At 30.5% G+C, this 21,338-nt stretch overlaps 1 protein-coding gene across 4 annotated transcripts in view; it reads right to left on the bottom strand.

The window, feature by feature from the left end:
• The window catches only part of LOC106467011 (SUN domain-containing protein 2-like), a 91,001-nt gene that overhangs the window by 17,155 nt on the left and 52,508 nt on the right, over window positions 1-21,338 (bottom strand). For all 4 annotated transcript variants that reach the window (XR_002612333.1, XM_013927321.2, XM_022395103.1 and 1 more), the window contains 4 exons: window positions 20,845-20,963; window positions 18,681-18,974; window positions 13,263-13,340; window positions 5,295-5,350 (listed from right to left, as the gene is read on the bottom strand). Coding sequence is in view for 3 of the 4 variants with exons in the window: in XM_013927321.2 (XP_013782775.1) it covers window positions 5,295-5,350; window positions 13,263-13,340; window positions 18,681-18,974; window positions 20,845-20,963 (547 nt within the window). In the remaining variant the exon portion in view is untranslated. The remainder of the gene's footprint in view (window positions 1-5,294; window positions 5,351-13,262; window positions 13,341-18,680; window positions 18,975-20,844; window positions 20,964-21,338) is intronic.

The raw sequence follows: 21,338 nt of genomic DNA, 5'->3' as shown, positions 1-21,338 counted from the left end.
ACAAAGCACTCATAAAGTTTGTAGCTTTCATAAGTTATCTTTCATTGTGAATAAAAATTCTCAACATGAAACTGAGTTTTAAACACTAATTGTACTTGAGGATAACTAGTAAGTTGAATGTGGTCTAATTAGTTTGGTCAAAGTACAGTGTTTCACTTGGGGGCCATTTGTTTTATTCAAATATTCGAGTTGATAAGACTAGTAAGTAAAATATTCAACTTTAGCACTTCTCTTTTCATATAATGTTCTTATTTGTACATCTATGGCTTTTATTTAATATTTGCATAAGTTACAGAAATAAAATGTATATACATTGTCTTTAAGCATTTGCCATTGTCTTTAAGCATTTGCTTAGCTTTTACTAACAAGTCTAGAAGAGTTTCATGTGCCCAAATTTGATATTTTTAACTATCATACTAAAATTTCTTTGATTTTCATGATTGTTCAAAAGACATTATCCAACACTTGAAATTGGAAACACTATGTAATTTACACAAATTTGTGAATTAACAAGGTAATTAATTTTTTACCAAATAACATTTTTGAAGTTGATATAAATTAATTAGGGTTTAAAATGTATAACAATGTTTATTGGGGTATGTTTGCACATAGTAATAAAGATGCATAAAAGATTTTTGCTCTGTAATTTTTTAACTTAGTCTATTCTGAGAGTTCCTTCAGGCACTGAGTGAGTTGAATGGGCATATACCAAAATATCAAACCCTACCTTTTTAATATAACCTTCAAAATTTAACTTGAACACGACTGCTACTAACCATTTCTGAATAGGGTGTGTGTATGTCATGAACATCCCAGGATTTTTTTCTTCTCACAGTAGAAATACTTAGATTACATAAAACTGAGTAAAATCTTACTACATAGGCATAAAAAATCATATAATTTGATTTACTTTTCTCTAATTCTTTACATTGTGAAATTTCCAAAATTTAGTTGAAATACGCTTTTTAAAAAGAACATTAAAATAATTCCTTTTGTCTTAAAATTTTAGTTGTACTTATACATGCCATTAGTTTCAGCATGATGGCTATTCATTAGATTGTTTTTGAGACTTCTGTAAATGATAAAACACTGCAAAAACTGACAAAGATTTATCAGTGACCTACAGCCACACCTGTGAAGATATTTTCAGGTCAGGCTATCAAACAATATTTCTGCTGAGAATTTTCTTATTCAAGATCAATTTCTGATAACCATAGTTTAATTTTAGTAAATTACAAGTTATTTTACTTATCTACATTGTTTGAATACAATAAATTTAACAATAATATTCAATAAATAAGGACCCGAGTCTTTAATATTTTGCCATTGCTACAGTATTATTTTAACCTAGTAAGACATACCTGACGTCTTATCATAGAAGAATATTTTCATGAACAAAAAAAAAAATATAAATAAAGTATAAAATATTCCCAGATCTGTGGTTTGTTTCCAATTCATCTAAAATTCCAAGAACAGTCCATTGTTCTTCTCTATACAAGCTTGGTCTTGTCATTTTTCCACAAAACCATAAATGACTTCTCAAACCATTTTATTCATCCTATACTGGTGTAAGTATTTCATAATGTGCTCTATACAATTGTTTTTAAATTATATCGACAGCTATCTTGAAATCTGAATTTCATTAGTGTTTGTTCAATTACCTGCTGAGGTCATAAAAGGTTGAGGAAGTGAAAAGCTGTACAAATGAAATTCAGAGACAGAGAAAAATCAGGTAAAATCCAAACACTGGTAATACCCATGGGATGGTAGTATTTTAGCAAGTACAGACCTATAGTGTGATATGGGCAAAAAAAGTGTATAAAATCAATAAGTGCATTCTTTGCTAGGTTGTTTAGGCAGAGTATTCATAATGAATCTAAGTTTCAAATGGACAGAAACTGCCTGTTGAAGAAACCTACAAATGTAGAGGACGATGTTTCGAAGGTATTTCTACAACAGGCAGTTGCTGTCCATTTGAAACTTAGATTCAATAAGTGAATTGTCCATGGATGAGACTCTCTGGAGTTGTATAGAAAAATAGGTTTGAACATGTTTTTTTCTTTAGAAATTACATTATATAAGTGTTACAAAATGACAAAATATAAATTATAAAATATTTTTGAGTAAAAGAATTATTGAAATAAACTTCAAGTTATTATTTAAATTTTCAAATTTATAATGCGAGTGTGCACTCAACATCTAAAAAGTGCTCACCAGCCTGAAAAGGGTTAATGCAATTGATCACTAGTAATGGAGTTATTTACAATGCTAAGATATATAGAGAAACCAAAAACACAACTTTTAAACAAAAGTTCAAACATCGTTCTAAAACATTTTTGTGAAGTTGAAAAATTATGTTCAAAATTTCACAGAAATTGGCTACCTTGTGAATTTCCAATCTTTGTACAACATATATAATGTTTCCCAAGTTTCATGAATTTAAAGTGTTAGGTTGCATACAAAATAATCATTTATAATACCACTCAGAGACAATTTCTACATTTACAATTAAAATATGAAATTTAGGCACATAAAACACTTGTAGATCCATTAGTACAAACTAAGAAAATAATTAAAGATAAAGCACATCGTACTGATGTCATTCATTCAGTTAAAAGTTATAATAATATATATCTACAAATCAATGCAGGTTAACAACTTAGAAAACACCAATATAGTCATAACACAGTTTGTTCAATGTATAACTTAATGTCAAAGTAGTTGTTATTTTCATGTAAAAGAAAAAAATTGAAATTTGCTGATACTAAATACTTGTGTTACTTCACAGAATAGTAAATTAAGAAACAGTTAATACCAAAAACCTACCTGCACAAAACAGTTTATGTGCACATACAGTTTTGTATTCATACCTAGTATGATAAAAAAAAATTCAATCAAGTATTTTGTTAATAATTGTTTTGTCACTGATATTATATTTTTTATATTTTCAGAGTGTACTCTATGGACCTGTTGAATTTAATTCTGTGAACTACAAGCACCCATTTCAAGTATGATATTCACAACTGAACAACAAATAAGGATAGTGAAATTCTACATGGCCACAAAATGTTAAAATAAAAGACAGAATCACTCTATCATCATTACTTCAATGTTGAAACTCAACTTCTTCCCATGGGGTTACTGCAAAGATAATGCCTACAAGGACAATCCATGAACAATTCAGAACTGAAGGGAGTTATCCAAACCTTCTTACATTGAATACCAGCAGAAACCTATCAAAATGTCATCCAGAATCTTGCAGTGAGAATCAATTCCTGCCTGAGAAGATAAGGCCATCACATCAAACACATCTTGCATATCCGTGACTAGTCAGAAAAGCTTTTTCTTAACTGATTTATGTGTAAATAGTTGAAAAACTATTAGCATAACCTTCAATTGCATTTTTTGACACACCCTGTACAATCCTATGTCAATCATCTACAGGTTTTAGTGCATTAAGCAAACCAATTATAACTTACATTTAATGTTTTTCATTTAGAACAACTAAAAGAAGTGTTACAGTAGAATATATCCAATTAATGTTATCAACATAGTGATCCAATGATATCTGAACAAAAATAAAAGCTCCCAGATGAAACAATGTACTGTGCCCAAACTATTAAATGCTTAGTTGTGTTGCCATATTTAAGATTGTGTGGTTTTTAAACTATGAAAAAATAAATTCTAAAGATTAGTTATTTTCAAGAATAAATGCCAAGTGTTTAAATGTCAGCTTTATATTGAGAACTTCTTAACAAGAAACAATAATTCACTGAAGCTGAAAACATCATTGATTGTTAATTAATAACAAATCAAAATTCATTAAATTATTCACAATCAAATCTGTCTCCTATCCATCTCAGTAAAACAGCACAGTCAAAACTCTTCCCAGAATGTTTTTACAAGAACAGAGGGCAGCAGAGAGAACTGCTAGACTACAAAGAACTTTGAGTGTGAATGAATGGTCCCTTCACATAGAGAAAATTATCATCATAAGCAAATAACAGCCAACGTTAAATCAATAAGATTTTGCAATACCACTGTTTATAAAATTCAGTAAAATAAGTTAATTTACCATTTCATTCCATAATTTTAAATTCTGTGAAACAAGAAACTTCTGCTGCCGTTAATGCCGAGCTGGGATTTTTAGGAGTAACTTAAAATGGAAGCCTTAAAGTACAAAATATTTGTAATCTTTGGATGGTACAGAACATTAACTTTAAACACAAAATACTTTCTACAAGCATTTTCTCTTCAAATCAAGAATAACCATTTCATGATGCAGTTTTCTTTATAGACAAAACTACACACACACACATATATAAAAAATGCTGGAATATCAGGACTATTCTATTTTCCTCTCCTTTATTAATTTCTTCAATCAGTTTCATGACTTAACAGGTCGCTATTCAGGATATAACTTTACTGAGAATCTATAACAGAAACATACAAATACCATTTTTCAACTAAGCATAAATAATCTAAATTAAATTCATATATTTTTTATCTCAGTAAATTTATATCCTGAAGAGTGATCTATTTTGTTTTGAAATCAAAAGTTATGTTTTTACATACAGTTAAACTATCAAAAAAGGGATTAAATCAAGATTAGTTTTAACAGAATTTTATCTAGGGCAAAAACTTAAAACTCATGGCTGAAAACTGAAAAAAACACTTTAAAGTCATCAATTCATTTATTGTTTTTTGAACACTCTTGGTGAAGTTCAAATTATTAATATTAAAATGTGTAATTTTTAAATGATATAGTCATTACATTTAATAGTTACCATTATACTTATTGTGCTCTATATAAGATACAGCTATTAATTGCAATTAGAGTAAAATATACTTTTTAAAATTAAAGATTCTTACATGCAAGTTATAGAGTGAAATTGTTTGTTTTTAAGCACAAAATTATACAGTGGGCTATTTGTGCTCTGCCCACCATGCAGGGGTAAAATTCTGTCAGTACTCAGTGGTGCTGAGTATCAGAACTTATTTTTTAAGGTGGAACTAGTACTGGGACTTATTTGAGCTGCTTTGTCTTTTTTTTTTTTTATTGTTTACACGATTATATTTTTTCTTTTTCAAAAACAGGTCCACTTCCCCCAGCTGAGTGCATCTACTTTTTTTTTTGAGAATTTAACCCCTGCCACCATGGATATCAAAATCAGTTCTTTTGTGTTATAAGCCCTCAGACCTACCACTGAGCCACCAGGAACAGCTGAATTACTGCATGAAAACTTTAAAACTGAAATTAGAAGACCTCCAAATATCAAATAAAACACAATCACCTCTTTCCTTTAGCTTCCAACTTTTCCTTGACGTCACTCAGTTCTTCACGTAAATACTAAAAGACCAAAAACAATTTCTGTACAATTATATATATATATAATAATATATATATACAAAACATTATAAAGAGACCAAAATTCAAAATTATTCTTCCATTACCAGTCCTCATTGTCATCCTTAAGTCATAATAGATAATGTCTGTGGTCATAGCATCTATCATACAAGATCCCAATGCCAATGTAAAACACACACACACATATCCATATACAAACTTAACAGTTTACAATCACAAAATGTGCAAATAGAAATCTCAAATAATGAAAAACAGAATAATGTTGATAGCAAAGTACTTTAAGGTTTAACTTTGAAAACAACAATTACCCTCTAATCTAGCCCAATTCTAATCATACAGAGGATGTTGATGAAAGTTCATTCTCAGTCAAGGTTATTTGTAAAAACTACTACTAAGCTGTACACTGTCTCTTATCATATAACAGCATATACTAAAAATTCTTCTCCCTTATTTAAATTTGTTTGTATAAACTACTACTACAGGCTTAATAAATTATATAAACAGATGTTGATAATATATGATTCTTAGTTACATGATGTTTTCACTACTAACAACCCTACATACTGTTAATACTCACATAGCACATACTGTAAGTAAGTTAATCTCAGCCAGGCTTGTTTGTACAAAACACTGTTCCTACCATATCCTGGTTTTAATGATAAATCACCCACTACTAATAGTTCATTCTTAGTCAAAGTTACTTGTACAAACAACTATCTGCTCAAATGTAGACCACTTTTAATCATTTAAATGTTAATAACAGATCATTTTTGACTGTTTTTCTCTATAAACTACTACATTGTGAACCAACTACTTATAATCATATAGCGGAAATAGATAATAGATTACTTTTAATAAGTGTTTGTCTGTATGAATAACTAATATCTACTCTACATCACAGTGCCATTTCACCATGTCTTCATATCAGTTGTGGCTGTCACATGCCTTGGTGATTTACATATTTTAAATAGTACTCGTATAAAGTACTCAACCCTCTGTAGTTCACTCTTAGTCAAGTTTTACAAGCAAGCAATATGGCATATGCTAAACTGAACTGGTTAAGTTGTAGCATATTCTTATAAATAACTAAGCCCTCTTTTATAAACAATTTAATAAATTGTATATAACAAAATAATAGATAGACTGAACATCTAAAAACTTCAAACACTGGTGATGTGATGACGTTTCGTTAAAAAACATTCTTACATAAGAATTGTGTGGTACAAGATGGTACCTTTTTTTTTCTATCCCCTATTTACAATGAAGAAAAATGTGCAATGGAAATACTACAATTCCTTGATGTCATCAAATTTGTGAGTGTTGAGACTTAATATGCATAATTAATCAAGACCTTAATTACATTTTCCTTGAACAATGTTGGTATATAGCTTGCAAATATGAAAAATAAGCCAATAAATGTTTTCTTATCATAACCTTCACAACTGAAGATACCATCATAATTATATGCTAATGCGTCTAAAAAAGCAAGTGTGTGACTTTTCTGATGTTCTGAAGTGAATCAAATACCGTTATGCTTACTATTTAGTTACTTCAGAAATTGATGAATAAGATCAGAAACACTACTGATCATAAGAGTTATCTACATACCTTCTGTACTATAGAAAAAATTAGCTGAAGAAGCAGCCAATCTAGAACTTATACACACACCAATCTCATCATACAAATTATCATTAAACAAAACAATGTATTCTTTACTAGTAAAACTGATTAATTTTAAAAATAACATCAGATATTGGAATACATACTTAATTTAATCCTTTCCAGATTGGAGGAGTGTCACTGACATCCTTTGATAGTTTCCTTCTCTTATTAGAAACACTTAACCAGATTGTATGAAATTCAGTGAAAATTTACTAAATAATATCTGCTTACATTAAAAACATGTATGTATAATTTCATTTAATATTTCTAAGAAATTCAGTTTCATTCCAATAAATAATACATTATCTGCACATTGTTTAAAGATGACAAACCTAACAATAATTTTCAAAAATTGGGATTTAAGCCATTAAAATATTTGCTTTCGCCCTCCATGCTCCCTAAATCTAACCAAGCTTTGCTATTATACTGACATTCAAAAAATGTGTGTAGCTTTAAAATACATAATAACACAGAATTTCTGGAAAAAAAATTAATGTTTAAAGAAACTATAAAAAAAAAATTCCATATCTATTGTTTGTTCTTAAATGTTCTGAACTTCCCATTAGCTTCCTTTCATCACCTGAACAGTAGTTCTGGCTAGCCAATATCTTAAAAAACAAGAACTATTTTCTAATCCACTTTATTTACTCTATATTGATAGAGATAAATTATAACCAATTCTATCCAACTGTATTTACTTGTTGGCTTTAACTATTTTCAAAGCTGAGCTTCATACATAACTGTTTAGACCCATACACTATGCATCATAAAAAGTTGATAATAAAGGGCTTAGTAACAAAACTGCAAATGCCAGATAAAAATCATGTGTAAAGCTAGATACGAATGATTGTATTTTCAAGGAATGTTAGTTTATTAGCAAATATAAACCTGTATTCTGGGACACGCATAAAAAAATCTAAAGATGATTCTATGAATATATTGTTTACAAATGAGATTGCTCGGCTGCACGGAAGTGGAAGTCAAAATATTTATTCTTATTTGCTAATTACACAAAATGTTACATAAAAAATTTTGAGTTAAAAATTGTTGAAACAGAATTATTATTTTTTAATCAAATTTTGAAATTAACATACATAGGAAGGCTGGACACCATACTGTTGTAAATTAATTCAACACTTACCTGTATCATTGCTTCCATAAGGATATTTGTATATAAATAACAAACAAAATTATAATAGTAAATTTCCCATTTTAAATTTCCTCTTTTATATGGAATTCAAGACTATCCTTCATAGAGTATTCATTATTTGTATAATCTTTAAAAAAAATCTGATAATGCATCATTGTAAATTATATTATTTGAAACTAAAATCATAATGGTTAATTTTGAAATATTGTGGCTGAATTAATAAATCATATTTCATTAATATATTCCTTTTATCAGATTTAGTTATAACAACATTACTAGTTCTGCTAAATGTTTTATTCAGGCTAACATTTATTCTTTGTTTAAATTCTGAATTATAATTACTAAAACCAATTAAAAGTTCTTACACTTACTGAAATTTTAATATTACTCTTCTGATTTCAACCACACAGGCTGTTTGAGAGTTGCTATAAAAACAGCTGAAAATTTATAAGATTATCTTCAAATTTTAACTTTTTAGGTATGATAAATTTCAAACCATGAGATAAAACTTCCCTTTCAGTTTCACTGAATATGTAACTTTAATATTCAAAAATTACAGTACAAGTTCATCCAGGGTATAAAAGTATCTTCCTATTTTTTCCTAGATTATGCCAGAATCTCATTGTGTGTGTTTATAAAATTTTTAAGTTTTTTGTAAACCCTAAACTAGTGATCTACTGTTTAAATGAATAAAAAGCTTCTGTAGGTTGGCAAGTAAAAGAATTTTAATCTTATTTCAATATATAGCAGGTGTTTATGAATCTTGTAGTACTGTCTGGATTGATAAAACTAAGGTATAGAAACTTTAAAATTAAAAACAATTTGGCAAAACATTTATTTCACACATACAAAAAATGAAAACGTAACTTATTTTTAGAACATCACGATTTATTTCTGCTTCCTCAAATTAAAATAATTTAGACTTACTGTAATAACTTGTAATAATATTAGCACCAAAAAGACTGATAAGTAATAACCACATATTACAAAGTATACATTAAACATCTTAGTTTACACTTTCATTAAATTATGTCAATAGAAAACCATTTAACTTGTTTTTGAAACTTATAGCACTGTTAATAAATCTGATGAATACAAACTTTAACATTAAAAACATTAGGCAATACATTTGAATTAATTCAGTTGGTATAAATAGGGATAATTATTTCAAATTCATCTTAAAATTTTGTCTTAGTGCTTAAAATTGTCCTTTCTTATTATTTAACAAATTAACTTATATTCATATTTAAGTTTTAATTTTAAGAACCAAACCCAATAACTTAAACATAGTTCCCACACTTTAAGAAGGAGAAAATTCCTGGTCCTTTTCAGGATCAAGCAGTCTTCTTTTAAGGACCTTTATTAAGCATTTATACCCAGGTTTTAACACATTTGAGGAAAATTACTTCATCTGCAAACTTCATAAAATGTACTAGCAACTCTTAACAATGAACTCGGGTATTTAAAAGGTTCTTTATCATGATTCACAAGCTATTTCACTTGTCAAGACTTAGTGTAGGCTTAATTTGCTATTGAACCTTCTAATCACTTACCACAACTACAGGAACCCCACAATACCTACTAGGGGAACCTAAAATTTTTATTTAATATTCAATAATTTTACATTAAACTTCACCCATGTTATAGGAAATATTCCCGTAGAAAGCATGCAATTCAGGTGCCTTTTTCTTATTCACTGTCTTTTTAATAAAACATTCACTTGGACATTTTTAGAATTAAAATGAATTTGAAACAGGTACTTAGAATATAAAGAGCTTTTCCCTTTGTTGAGTTGCTCTCATGTTGTCAACAACTAAATGAATAAAGTCTTAGATACACCTTCTATGTGAGTTATTGAACTTGCATCAGGAGAATGTATACAAGTTCTGTTTTCCAATCATAATCCAGATTTTGTAGTTATAGTTGTGATAAAAACCACATATCTCCTGGATGTGTGTCTGTAGGAATGTATTTAAGAAGTAATTACTTGATTGAAAATCATTTAAACTCCAAAAATATAAAATCTAAGACAGGCAGACTTACTTCTGAAATATGAAAAGCAAGAATACCCATACCAAGATGGAGGGGGAAAATGAAAAGAGTCATAAGAGTTACTGAATCATCAACATTTGGGTTCCTAGGCAATAACAACGTAGACCAAAAATGAAAGTGTGATCAAGTAAAGTTGACAGGAATCCAGAATCACAGTAGATTCAATTGAGTGGATTCAAGGGAAAATGAGTGGAGTAGACTAACCTCATAAAACAATAGACTAAAAGAGGAAACTCAGAAAATCCATTCTTCTCAACATTCTTCTCCTTGCCTTCAATACCCTTTAAATAAATAAAAAAGGGAAGTGGAGCTATATGTATTTACCTGTGGAACCATCATATTTTAAGGTATGGTCACAGGTGGTGGCATAACATTTAGTCAGGGTCAGACAGCAATTTATTATTTTTGTACCTGTAAAGGAAGATTTCTGGAGGATTAGACCAGTAATAGCTAATGAGTGAACACACTCCAGAGCCTAAGGCTCTCTACATTCACATCCAAGAAGACCAGCTAAGTCACAAAGCTGACCCAGTTAGTGGGTACCCAGGGAGAGTAGAAAAGACTCAGGCAGACCTTACTATGGGCTTTACAACTCGAGGACGGGTCAAGTGGAACACCAAATAGGTTAAGAAAGGTAGATATAAAGGAGTAAAGTATTCCTCATCCTAGTTGGGGTATGAAACATCATATGGAGAACAGTTGTATCATCTCTGACGTCTCAAATGCTATGTAATCACATGTGTGTGGAGGTAGGAAAGGTACCTGCACCAAAGCATCATCAGCCACCAGACGGCATCCTCTGTCAACTTCTTTAAGGCATCACCCTCTTATAACGCACCAATACCGAGGGAGAAATTTTGTATAGGATAATTGAAAAGGTATGTGTAATGTGAAAGTTTTGAATGGATGAATCCAATCAAACATGGATGCGAGAAAGAAGGTGGAGTTGTTGGTATGCATAAAGAACAAGGTTTGCAACTCCACTGAAAAACCAAAGGGTCAAGTCTTCTTAAAGAATCAGCTAAAGTGTTCATAACACCAAGAACATGACATGATTGAAGGTAAAAAGGTTGAAAATGAAGCCAAAGAAGTACAGAAACAGCAGCAAAACAGAGGCCACAAGAACAAGCACTGCCATGATTGTTGATTTAACTTACCAGTTCAACAACAGAGGAAATCATGATTGAGAAAGTAAAAGTGGAGCAATGAGAAGAACCTGGCACTTACAGTAAATGATCTTGGCTAGGATACAAGAAAGAAGGCAGAGTGGATGGTACGTGTATAGGATGAGGTTTGAAAATCCACTCAAAAAACAAAGGATCAAGTCTGTATAAAGATCAGCCAAAATGTTCATAACACCACAGCAGTATTTATATAACATGAAAGTTTTGAATGGATGAATCTACTCAAGCCTGAATGCAAGAAAGAAGGCATCCTTTTGGAAGGAAAGCTGAAACTTCCTGATCCCAAAATTGCAAGCAAATGAGATCGGAAGAAAGTACATAGACAAGATTTTATCATATTTAAGGCTCTTGATCAGGATAATCAATTCATGAAGTATCTAAATAGCAAGCTTAATATTATTTGATTCACAATAAAACATAATAAAAATCATAAACTTGTTTTTCTAGAGAGATTGGTCCAGAAATGTTATGGTAACTTCTAATGTACAGTTCCCCATAACAAAACATTTACTGACTTGTATTTAAACCCTGCAAGCCATATATATACCACTATTGTTCAAGGAATAATTAATCAAGGTCTTGGATCATCATGCACATACAACCTTATGGATGCATGAATTTTTACAAAGAATTTTATAGTTCAAGGTATACTTATGTAAGAAAATTTTAATATCTATATGGTGTATAGAATAATCTGTAACTATGTTAACAAACAAAAACTTCATAAAACCACCAATGTATAAGTTCCTAAATATTCAATATCTATTATTTTACAGATTATTTAGGTGGTTTCTTCACGGAGAACAAAGTTCAAATGAACAGCAACTGTCTAGTTCAGAGTGACACTTGAAAAGAAAGTCTTGGAAGACTAAACTTCAAAAGCAGTTTAGCTGGAAAGGATGACATTTCAAAAGGCACAAATGTCCTTAAGTGTCATTCTGAACCAGGCAGTTGTTGCCCATTCATTCATTATCTACAGTTTAGCCTTACACTGGTAAACATGCTTTTCTATAATAAAAAAACATCTCTGTACCCTACTTCAATATAACTTTCCCACACATACTGTAACAATGTATTTTTAAGCCAGGATACCATCTGCAGAATTATTTTAGATACAAGACAGAAATGTCACCAATGAAGTCATCAAATGCAGTTTACATCAATTTACACAAAATCCTTGTTATAACCAAGGTTATATTAGATCCCCATCAGATGACTGTAGACATGTACAAAAGATGTGTGCAATTACCACCTAACAGATCAAGAGTATTGGAGCATTTTTTATAGGTAACTGTAATACGGTCATCCAATCAAATGATTTTAAAACTATTTAAGGCCAATAATGCACGGAGCCACAGCATAAGAGAGAGCTTACTTATTCATAAGAAGTGGTTGAAACACAGTTCAGTACATAATTAGATGCTTAATCCTTTCCAGATCAGAGAGAGGTCACTAATATCCCCAGATTTTTCTTCTCATGAATATTGATTGCAAACATTTATTTTACAACATGGTTATCTATACTATACTGGGTTACAGGGTTTTTATCATTTTATATTAAGACTTCTTGAACCTATGTGTTCTTTCAGTATCATGAATATACTATACTATACTGACACTGTTTAAAAAATTAGCAATTTTAGTACAAATCTTGATTTGAGACATGCATAGTAAATCTGGTGTTATAGCTATTGGAACGCTTCATGGTGTATTGAAAAATTTTAATACATAGTACAACTCTTGATACATGTAACATACTATAAAATGTATTTATATCTACCACAAAAGGTTATACATTTATTTTTTGGGACATTTAATCATATATTTACAAATTTGCCCCACCTACCTTTGAATTCAACAATATGGTTTGTATCTGGTTATGTAGATCAAATAACTTTGCAGTATGATGAGCTAAATCTTCAGCCTGTTACAGAAATACAAAGTAGTACAACATAAAATTTGATTAAAGTACTCTAATATATGCATAAGCAACCTGCTATATTTTTGATACATGAAACATAAATATTCATATTTAAAGAAAATCCACAAGAAAATGATGAAAAAATTATCTCACTGCATCACAACTTAGCAGGTTCTACTAGTGTCTAGTGTGTCATAGTTTGATAAAGGAATTTTATTTTGTTGCCTTCCAAATCTGGTAAGTAAAATCTATGTGATTTTATGTTTCTACTATATTACAAGACATAGAAGAAACATAAAACCATATAAGACTTTCTTACCATGTCAGAACTTTGTAACAGAAATATAAAATCAGATGAGACTCCATCATATCACAGTTTAGAAAGAAAATATCATGATTGTACACTCTTACTTTATCAGCATCTGTTATGAGACTTTTATCATGTTTTATGTTTCTATGCTATAAGAATTTGACAAAGGAGATATATCTTAATACGACATATAAAATCTGATTACACCTATAAAACATACTTTAACAGCAAGCATTTTGTCTATCCTTTGAACTGTCTTCATATCAACTGAACATTCTATAGAATAAAGACTAAAAAAAAGGTGTAACAATTGAAATCACTGGGTGTATGATTTGTGGCCTCAAGGTATCATAAGGTAAAGTAAACAATGATGTGATGAATAATTCACTAATTTTATAACACAGGAGGTATCAGTGACAAAGCATATTACAGAATTACAAAACTGGGTATACACTGAAAAATTCTGCTTGTCACTAATTTAAAATATTAATAATTACACACACACACACACATACATATTATAAGCTGTCAGCAAATGTCAATAACAGATTAATCACAGCAGAGAATCATTTAGTAATTTATCAAAACCAAATTATTATAGAATACTTCTGTTTGGAATTTTTATCTCATCAAATTGTTCAAACATACTTTTTTATGAAACCTTCTTAATTATCTTCTATCCAAAATAGAGCTCATGTCTAGTGCATTGTCTCTGTTCATTTCACATCCCAACCTTCTATATGATTTATTGACAAGAATAACTTCTTTTGCTTTACGATGTCATAAGAGGTCATCTCTCTATTTATAGTTTCTAACTCATAAAGAGAGGGTAAAATGCTACATTCAGGTCTGTAATAAAAAGTATTGGCTTGCTTTAATATCAAGTAGAGTATGATAATAAATGCTCTATATGTCTCATATGAAGTTGTTACACTTCAATATAATCTTTTTTTTTCATTCACATGTAACTGTATATAGCACATTTTTGGTTTGTGTGGTTAGGATAGTGGCTTCATTTTAATTAGCATGTAACAATGGGTTTTCTCCTACTGTGTTGTTCTGGTAAAGAGTACTTGTTGTAGGTCTCTTGCTTGATGATACCGGTGCTCTACACTGATCTATATTCCTTTGTTTTCCAATGCTATTATGTACAAGGAATATCCCCATTTTAGAAATTCTACATCCCTGATCTGAACACATCTTTATGATCTCAGTAAATGAATATTTTGTGTTGGAAAAGGTTGTTACATACCCTTATCAAAATCACTTTTTGGTGGCATCACACTACCTACAAAATACCAAAAACTTTATATTGGCTGTGATTATCACATAACTTGATGATTTGAATATTCCGAATTATCTATATATATATTCAAACTCAACTTTCTGCACTTCAAGTAAATGTTGGTAAGTGTTGGTATATAATCCACTGTTATAGCTATTATAGATTTCATTCCCAATAGTAGATACATCAAAATTTGAAACTTGCTATTGCTCTTTATTTCCACAGTAACTTGAATGCAGATATTCTGCTTATTAAAGTGGTCTAGAAAGATAGTAAAGGTCTTGTTTGCCTATATGAACAAATATGTGACACATATTTCAAACAGATATCAGAATTTCTTTTTTTTTTACATAATCATTTCCCTAAGTCATTCACTATATTATCTAAAATAAGTTGATTTCATATATTAGTTGTACAAGTTGTTCAACTGATATAGAGATAAAAATTAGTCCTGTTTGTAAGGGTGTCGTCTTCCAGCTTCACAAACAAGTACTCTTGTAGAAAAACAAGTTATCAAAACTTGAGTATATTGCCATCAGCATTATAGTATTAATTTTGTTAATAGAATATCCACCAAGATTAAAAAGAAAATTAGCAATGCATCTAACAATAATGCATGTTGTGATAAGCCATAGAAATATATCAGACTTATGGATTGTTCAGTAGTCTATCAGGTCTGGAAATAGAAAATGGCCATCTGTGGCACATTACAACAGCCAAACAAAACAATCCAAAAGTCCAATCATCACCAAATATCTGAAGTTCTTCACAAATTATATTTTTTGTTTTATTTACTAATATTAATAATCTACAACAACATAAAATACAAGAAATATATATATACACTTGCTTGGAATTTGTGATATCAAAGTTAAGATTACTTTTATATGCATTATATTGTGATATTTGTCATGCTAGGTATGATAACACAACTACTATATGAAACCAACATATCTATATCATAACTTCTGTTGCATAATAAAACCAGGCTGTACTGACATTCAACACATTCTCCCATAAATTAAAATTTAACTGGTAGGAAGATGGTCCCAAGTTGACCTGACCACTTAAAAAAAAGGCATTCCTGATACATGAGTGGCTGTTTTATGATAAAGGGAAAAGAGAAAATGTTATGCTTTATTTGTAAAGAGACTTCGGGTTGTTAAAACAGGAGAAATATAAAGTTCTTACATAACTTTGTTTTTTGTGTCTGATCATTTTACCAAAGAGCTAAACAAAATCTAAGTCACTGACCAAACATGATTGAACAAACCAGAATGTTTGTTTCCAGACCTGGTCCATAAATATTGTGGCAGTGGAGTACCGGTTATGTACTTGTTGTATTATTTAGTTCAGATACCTCTGGAAAAGATCATTTACTCTTGGCAAGTATCATTGAGGAGATTTTCAATTTTTGTTGTTCTGTCAATTTTGTTCATAACAACTACAAGGTTTCCTTTGTCCATTGGCTGTAGAATAACTAGTTGTTGCTTTTGGAGGTTATTCATGGCTTGTTGCTTTTCTCTGTTGAAACAGGTTTAAGTAAACTTACTTTATTCAACTCAATACATAGTTTCTGAGTAGATGTATGTTTTGGTAGCCTTGAAGACCACATCGTCAATCAAAGCAATAATGCATGATGTTTCAGAAAGACATTCATACTGTTTCATTTTACTTATTATGTATTGTGGACAGCATACTAATATTTAGTACAGAAGAAAAGCTACTCTGCTACTCTTTTTTTTTACATTAAAAAAAAACATTGCCAAAGATTCAAACATTTCCATTAACTCAGTACAAAATTTTCATGCCATATTTGCTCTGTGTTAATGTTTTTCAGTTTCTTGTCCACGAAATGACAATCTTTCATGGATTAAAGCTTACTGATTATCCTATATTAATATATTAATTAGAATTGTGTGTGAATTTGCTTGTTCACAGTTTTGGAGCTAGAAAGACCAAGCTCGGCAGGGGGCTTGGGAGATGCCCTTATCTATATGGCATGTTCCTCCAACCATGAGGGGTTAAAACGTTTTTGGAAAATCACCTGGACATGATTAGATCTAAAAGTACGCGTTCAAAGTCACTGAGCCCAAATCTGGCATCAGATTTGGGGTTCCTAGCCTCCCCTCAGTATCCTGGAAGTGCCATATGTAAAACTGTATTCACACCCAACCTCTCAAGGTAGAGGGGCAAAACATGGCACACAAGCTGAAGTACCATGGAAAGGTGTCCTAACTGGGTTTGTTTTCAGGTAGTTATAGAAGTAATTGGGAATAATGGAAGAGTACATTGGGGCCTTTGTAAACCATGAGAGGACCTTGAACCTCACAGCTAAGAGCATAAGATACCTAGTCATACAAATGCACTCAGATGGAACACCTTGATCTCACTGTCATCCAGATCATAACATTATACTTCCAATAGTTACATTTTTTTTTTTACAATATTTATTCTGTAGAATGTTCAGTTAGCCTGAATATGGTCCAAAGAGTAGAATAAAAAAATTATAGAAAACAGTTATAGTATGACCTGCTTGATCATCCGCATTATCTTTGCCATCATTTTAAAATATTTGTTTGAGTTGAATGCTTACTATTTTTAGAGCCTTAGTACTGGAGCCATTTAATAAAAATATGAGAGTTGCAGTTAATAGTAATAATAATAACAACAACATATATATATATATATATATAAACAAGATCACAACACACTGAGCTTAACATTATGACCAGTTCTCTTTACTTGCACATTTATGATAAAAACCCGACAGCACACACACACACACACACACAATATATATATATGAGCAAAACATACTTTCTGGAACATATCTTTTTAAATCTCTGTCACCTTGCACCAGAATTTTATAATTTAGAACTACAGTTAATGGAATTATTTTTCTTTTGAATGTTATACATATTCAAAAGGTTCCGCAAATATATGAATAAGATGAAACTAGTAAAAACTTTTCATTTCAAACAGAAGTGTATAAAATAATACAGAATACTGAAAAGTCAGTGTAATATGTCAATTAAGTTATATCAGGTACCATTTAAAATTTGTTTTAGATGAAATTAAAATATATATCCAGGGCTTCAACTAAGTGGTCTGAGTATGCATACCAATATGTAATAATGTGGACTGACTCTTAATATGCTAGCACTTTTGCAAACTGCAAAACATTAATGAAAGTTCAGCAGTGTCACCATCTTTAACTTTTTTTTTTAACTGCAACTCTTATATTTTTCTTAAATGGTTCCAGTACTAATTCTCTGAAAAGAGTATGTATACAACTCAAACAAATCTTTTAAAGTGATGCCAAAGACAATGTAGATGATCAGGCAGGAGAAATTCCTTCGGCACAAAGAAACCATGCAAATTTAGTGAGAGGTAACTGAAGGATCTAGATTGGCTGATTGTCAACAAAGAGTGAACTGAAGTGTGCCTGTAACTGCTTTCATTTACATGCAAAGTTAGAATACTTTTAAGAAATGTTACTTGTTTATTTTATGTTAACATATGTTGTTGTTCTTTCAGTGCAGACCAAAATTATTCAGATGGTCTGCAGGAGAATTTTTTTAAAATTTGAACCTTTGTATACATCATATAACATTTTAATCAGCCAAAAGTAGTTTCTACATATACGTGTACTCGTACTGGGCCATTATAATTCACTATTGGATTTCCTCTTATAGCAAAACACATGCACTTATATATAAACACATAAAACTGTTGAAACCATTACCTCCTTACGTCTGATAGTTTCCTGTTCAGTAATTACTTCCAGTTTCAACACAGCTATTTCCTGCTTAAATACATCCCTCACCAAATTAATGACTTGTTCCTTATATAGCTGTGTGGAAGTTGTCTCAGAATGAACGGAAGACTTCTTCTGTCTTTTACTGTTTCTGCTACTTTCTTCTTTACTGACCTTGGATTCTCCAAATAATGCCTGGAACCAGTTACCCTGAGTCAGTGACTCACCAACCATAAGCCAGGATTCTGATTGAGTTTCTTTTGTCTGAAGTGGAATTCTTGCCTAGTGACAATTTCGAAATATAATAGGTTTACAATAACATATCTAAGTATGGAAGGGAAAAGAGAACTATCTATTTGCACCTATCCATTCTTACCCAGAAGAAAAATAGATTAGGAAATTTTCCTTTTTGGTTAATATCAGGTTTTCCTTTCCTTGGAGAGCTCCTATTTAAACATATATACACACATACACACACAGAGTTGAACCCTGAATTCTGTAGGGTATATGTTCCTTAAAAACACTGTGTAAGTTTAAACCGTGTAACTCGAGGTAATAAGTCTATGGAAAATAGGGGATAGGGACTAAGATTTGATAACCATATTTCATAATAAAATGATATTTAAACACAAAATAATGGAATTAATACCTTTACTAAAACCTTTACTCACAAATTACAACTTGATGAAATTACAAGTTAATATACCCTTTTATACCCATAAGTTACAGAACAAATTACTCATGTGATGGAGGATCATCTGGCTCCTCCTCCTTAATACCATATAATATTAATCCAGGGCAATAATTAGGTGAAGGAGAAGATTTTTGTAAAGGTAAGGTTAAAGAGAGAGATTAAAGGTAAACACATCTAGAGAAAAGGTGGAGGATGAAAAGAGGGGGGGGGGGTTAAATAAAGGGTTGAAGGACTTTAATAATTATTTAAAAATCAATTTTTCATTTAAACCACAAGGGGACTTAGCATTAAGTTGGAAGAGAAAAAGGTGTTAAAAGCTTTCTTATTTTAATTTGTTGAGTAGCACATTTCTCATGGCTGAGACTAACATGTTGACATGATTTTTTTTCAGTTTTTTCAAGCCTAATACCACTGTAACACAGTCTACATTGCCTGACAAAGAGCATCTGCTCAAAATGTCACATTAATAAACTAAAAAGTTTTCATTTAGATATGTCAGTTTATTCTTAATTTTCATTTATCCAAGTTTTTATTATCACGTCTTACAGAATAACACTCATTCAAGACTCCAAATCAACAAACACTCTACCGCATAAACGTGAAGCAGGATATCCTTGCAAGAGTTGAAACACTGGCCACATGAATTAATGTAACTCAAACCCATGTAACTGAGAGTCAGACTCTGTGTGTGTGCATACATAGCTATCTTAAAATAAATAAAAACTGATATTGTCTTTGTATGTATTTTTTTTTAGTTAAAAATAAATAAATGTAACTAGTAAAGGAAACTCAACAACTATATTCCATTGTTCTACAAGCTTAACAAAACAGAAACATAAAAACAAGTTACAATCAAAAACACCCAAAGTTTTCAGAAAAAAAAAAAAGAAGTAAATATTAAGTTATTCACTAAAAATAGTATTTGAAATAACTCTATCTGTGATATTTGACCATGATTTTGGTTACATTTTCATAAATCTGCTATAATCATATTTAAACAGGGTGATATAAAAGTCACACACTATCACGAGGTTTTGTGTCTTACAGCTGTTCAATAAATACATTGTTGAAATAACAACACATAGTGTCACTCTTTCAAAGTTGTAGCTCAAATTTTGTGACCTTTGCAGTGTTACAGCAGGGCAGTTTATATGGTTTTATGCTTCAAATTATCCAGGTTATTTGAACAAAAGACAAAGTGTTTTATATATTTCCAAAAGAAACAAATATAATAGTGTAAATATAAAAAAACCATGCAGGATCCCCAAACATCATGATCACTATTATACATTCTCACAATGTTAATGTCATCCTACCCAATCACTCTAAGAAAATAGAAACAGACAGTGAAACACAAATAACACTTACAAATATCATGGTGATTTGCATGTTTTACATTATCCTGTATTTTCAGATATTAAAACACTGCATCTAATTTTTGTTTTTTTTTAAACTTACTTCCTGATCACCTGTTTTAAGCCATTTGGTTGACCACATGGAGGAGATAAAGGATAATGTAGATGACAAAATATTAACTGAACTTGATAGTACAGGTCCTTCTTCTCTCTTCTTACAACCTATGGGTAGTGTCACATGTCAGAAAGAGGGATAGTAAGAAACATTATAGAAAGCATAAGAAGTGAATATTTCAATTAAGCATTTTTAAAAATAATTATAAAATATAAAATTCTTTAAGGATTCACTTATGAATAGATGCAAATATTTTACAAGTAGTAAATATTAACTCACATAATCAACATAATATTAGTGACTGACAGTATTTTATTATCTAAAAATATTTCATATTCTTCAGAAGCTGTTCAAAACTTTTTTGAAATAAACCATCTGTTACACTACAGATGGTCACAGGTGAAAGGCCATGTCATCATGTTTGTTGACTCGCATTCAAAATTTTATTGAACTACAATTTCATGAATTTATGTCAATAAGTT

This window comes from Limulus polyphemus, unplaced genomic scaffold (genome assembly GCF_000517525.1).
Source record: "Limulus polyphemus unplaced genomic scaffold, Limulus_polyphemus-2.1.2 Scaffold2460, whole genome shotgun sequence".
Taxonomy (NCBI): domain Eukaryota; kingdom Metazoa; phylum Arthropoda; class Merostomata; order Xiphosura; family Limulidae; genus Limulus; species Limulus polyphemus.
This window is presented reverse-complemented; position numbering and strand designations above follow the sequence as displayed.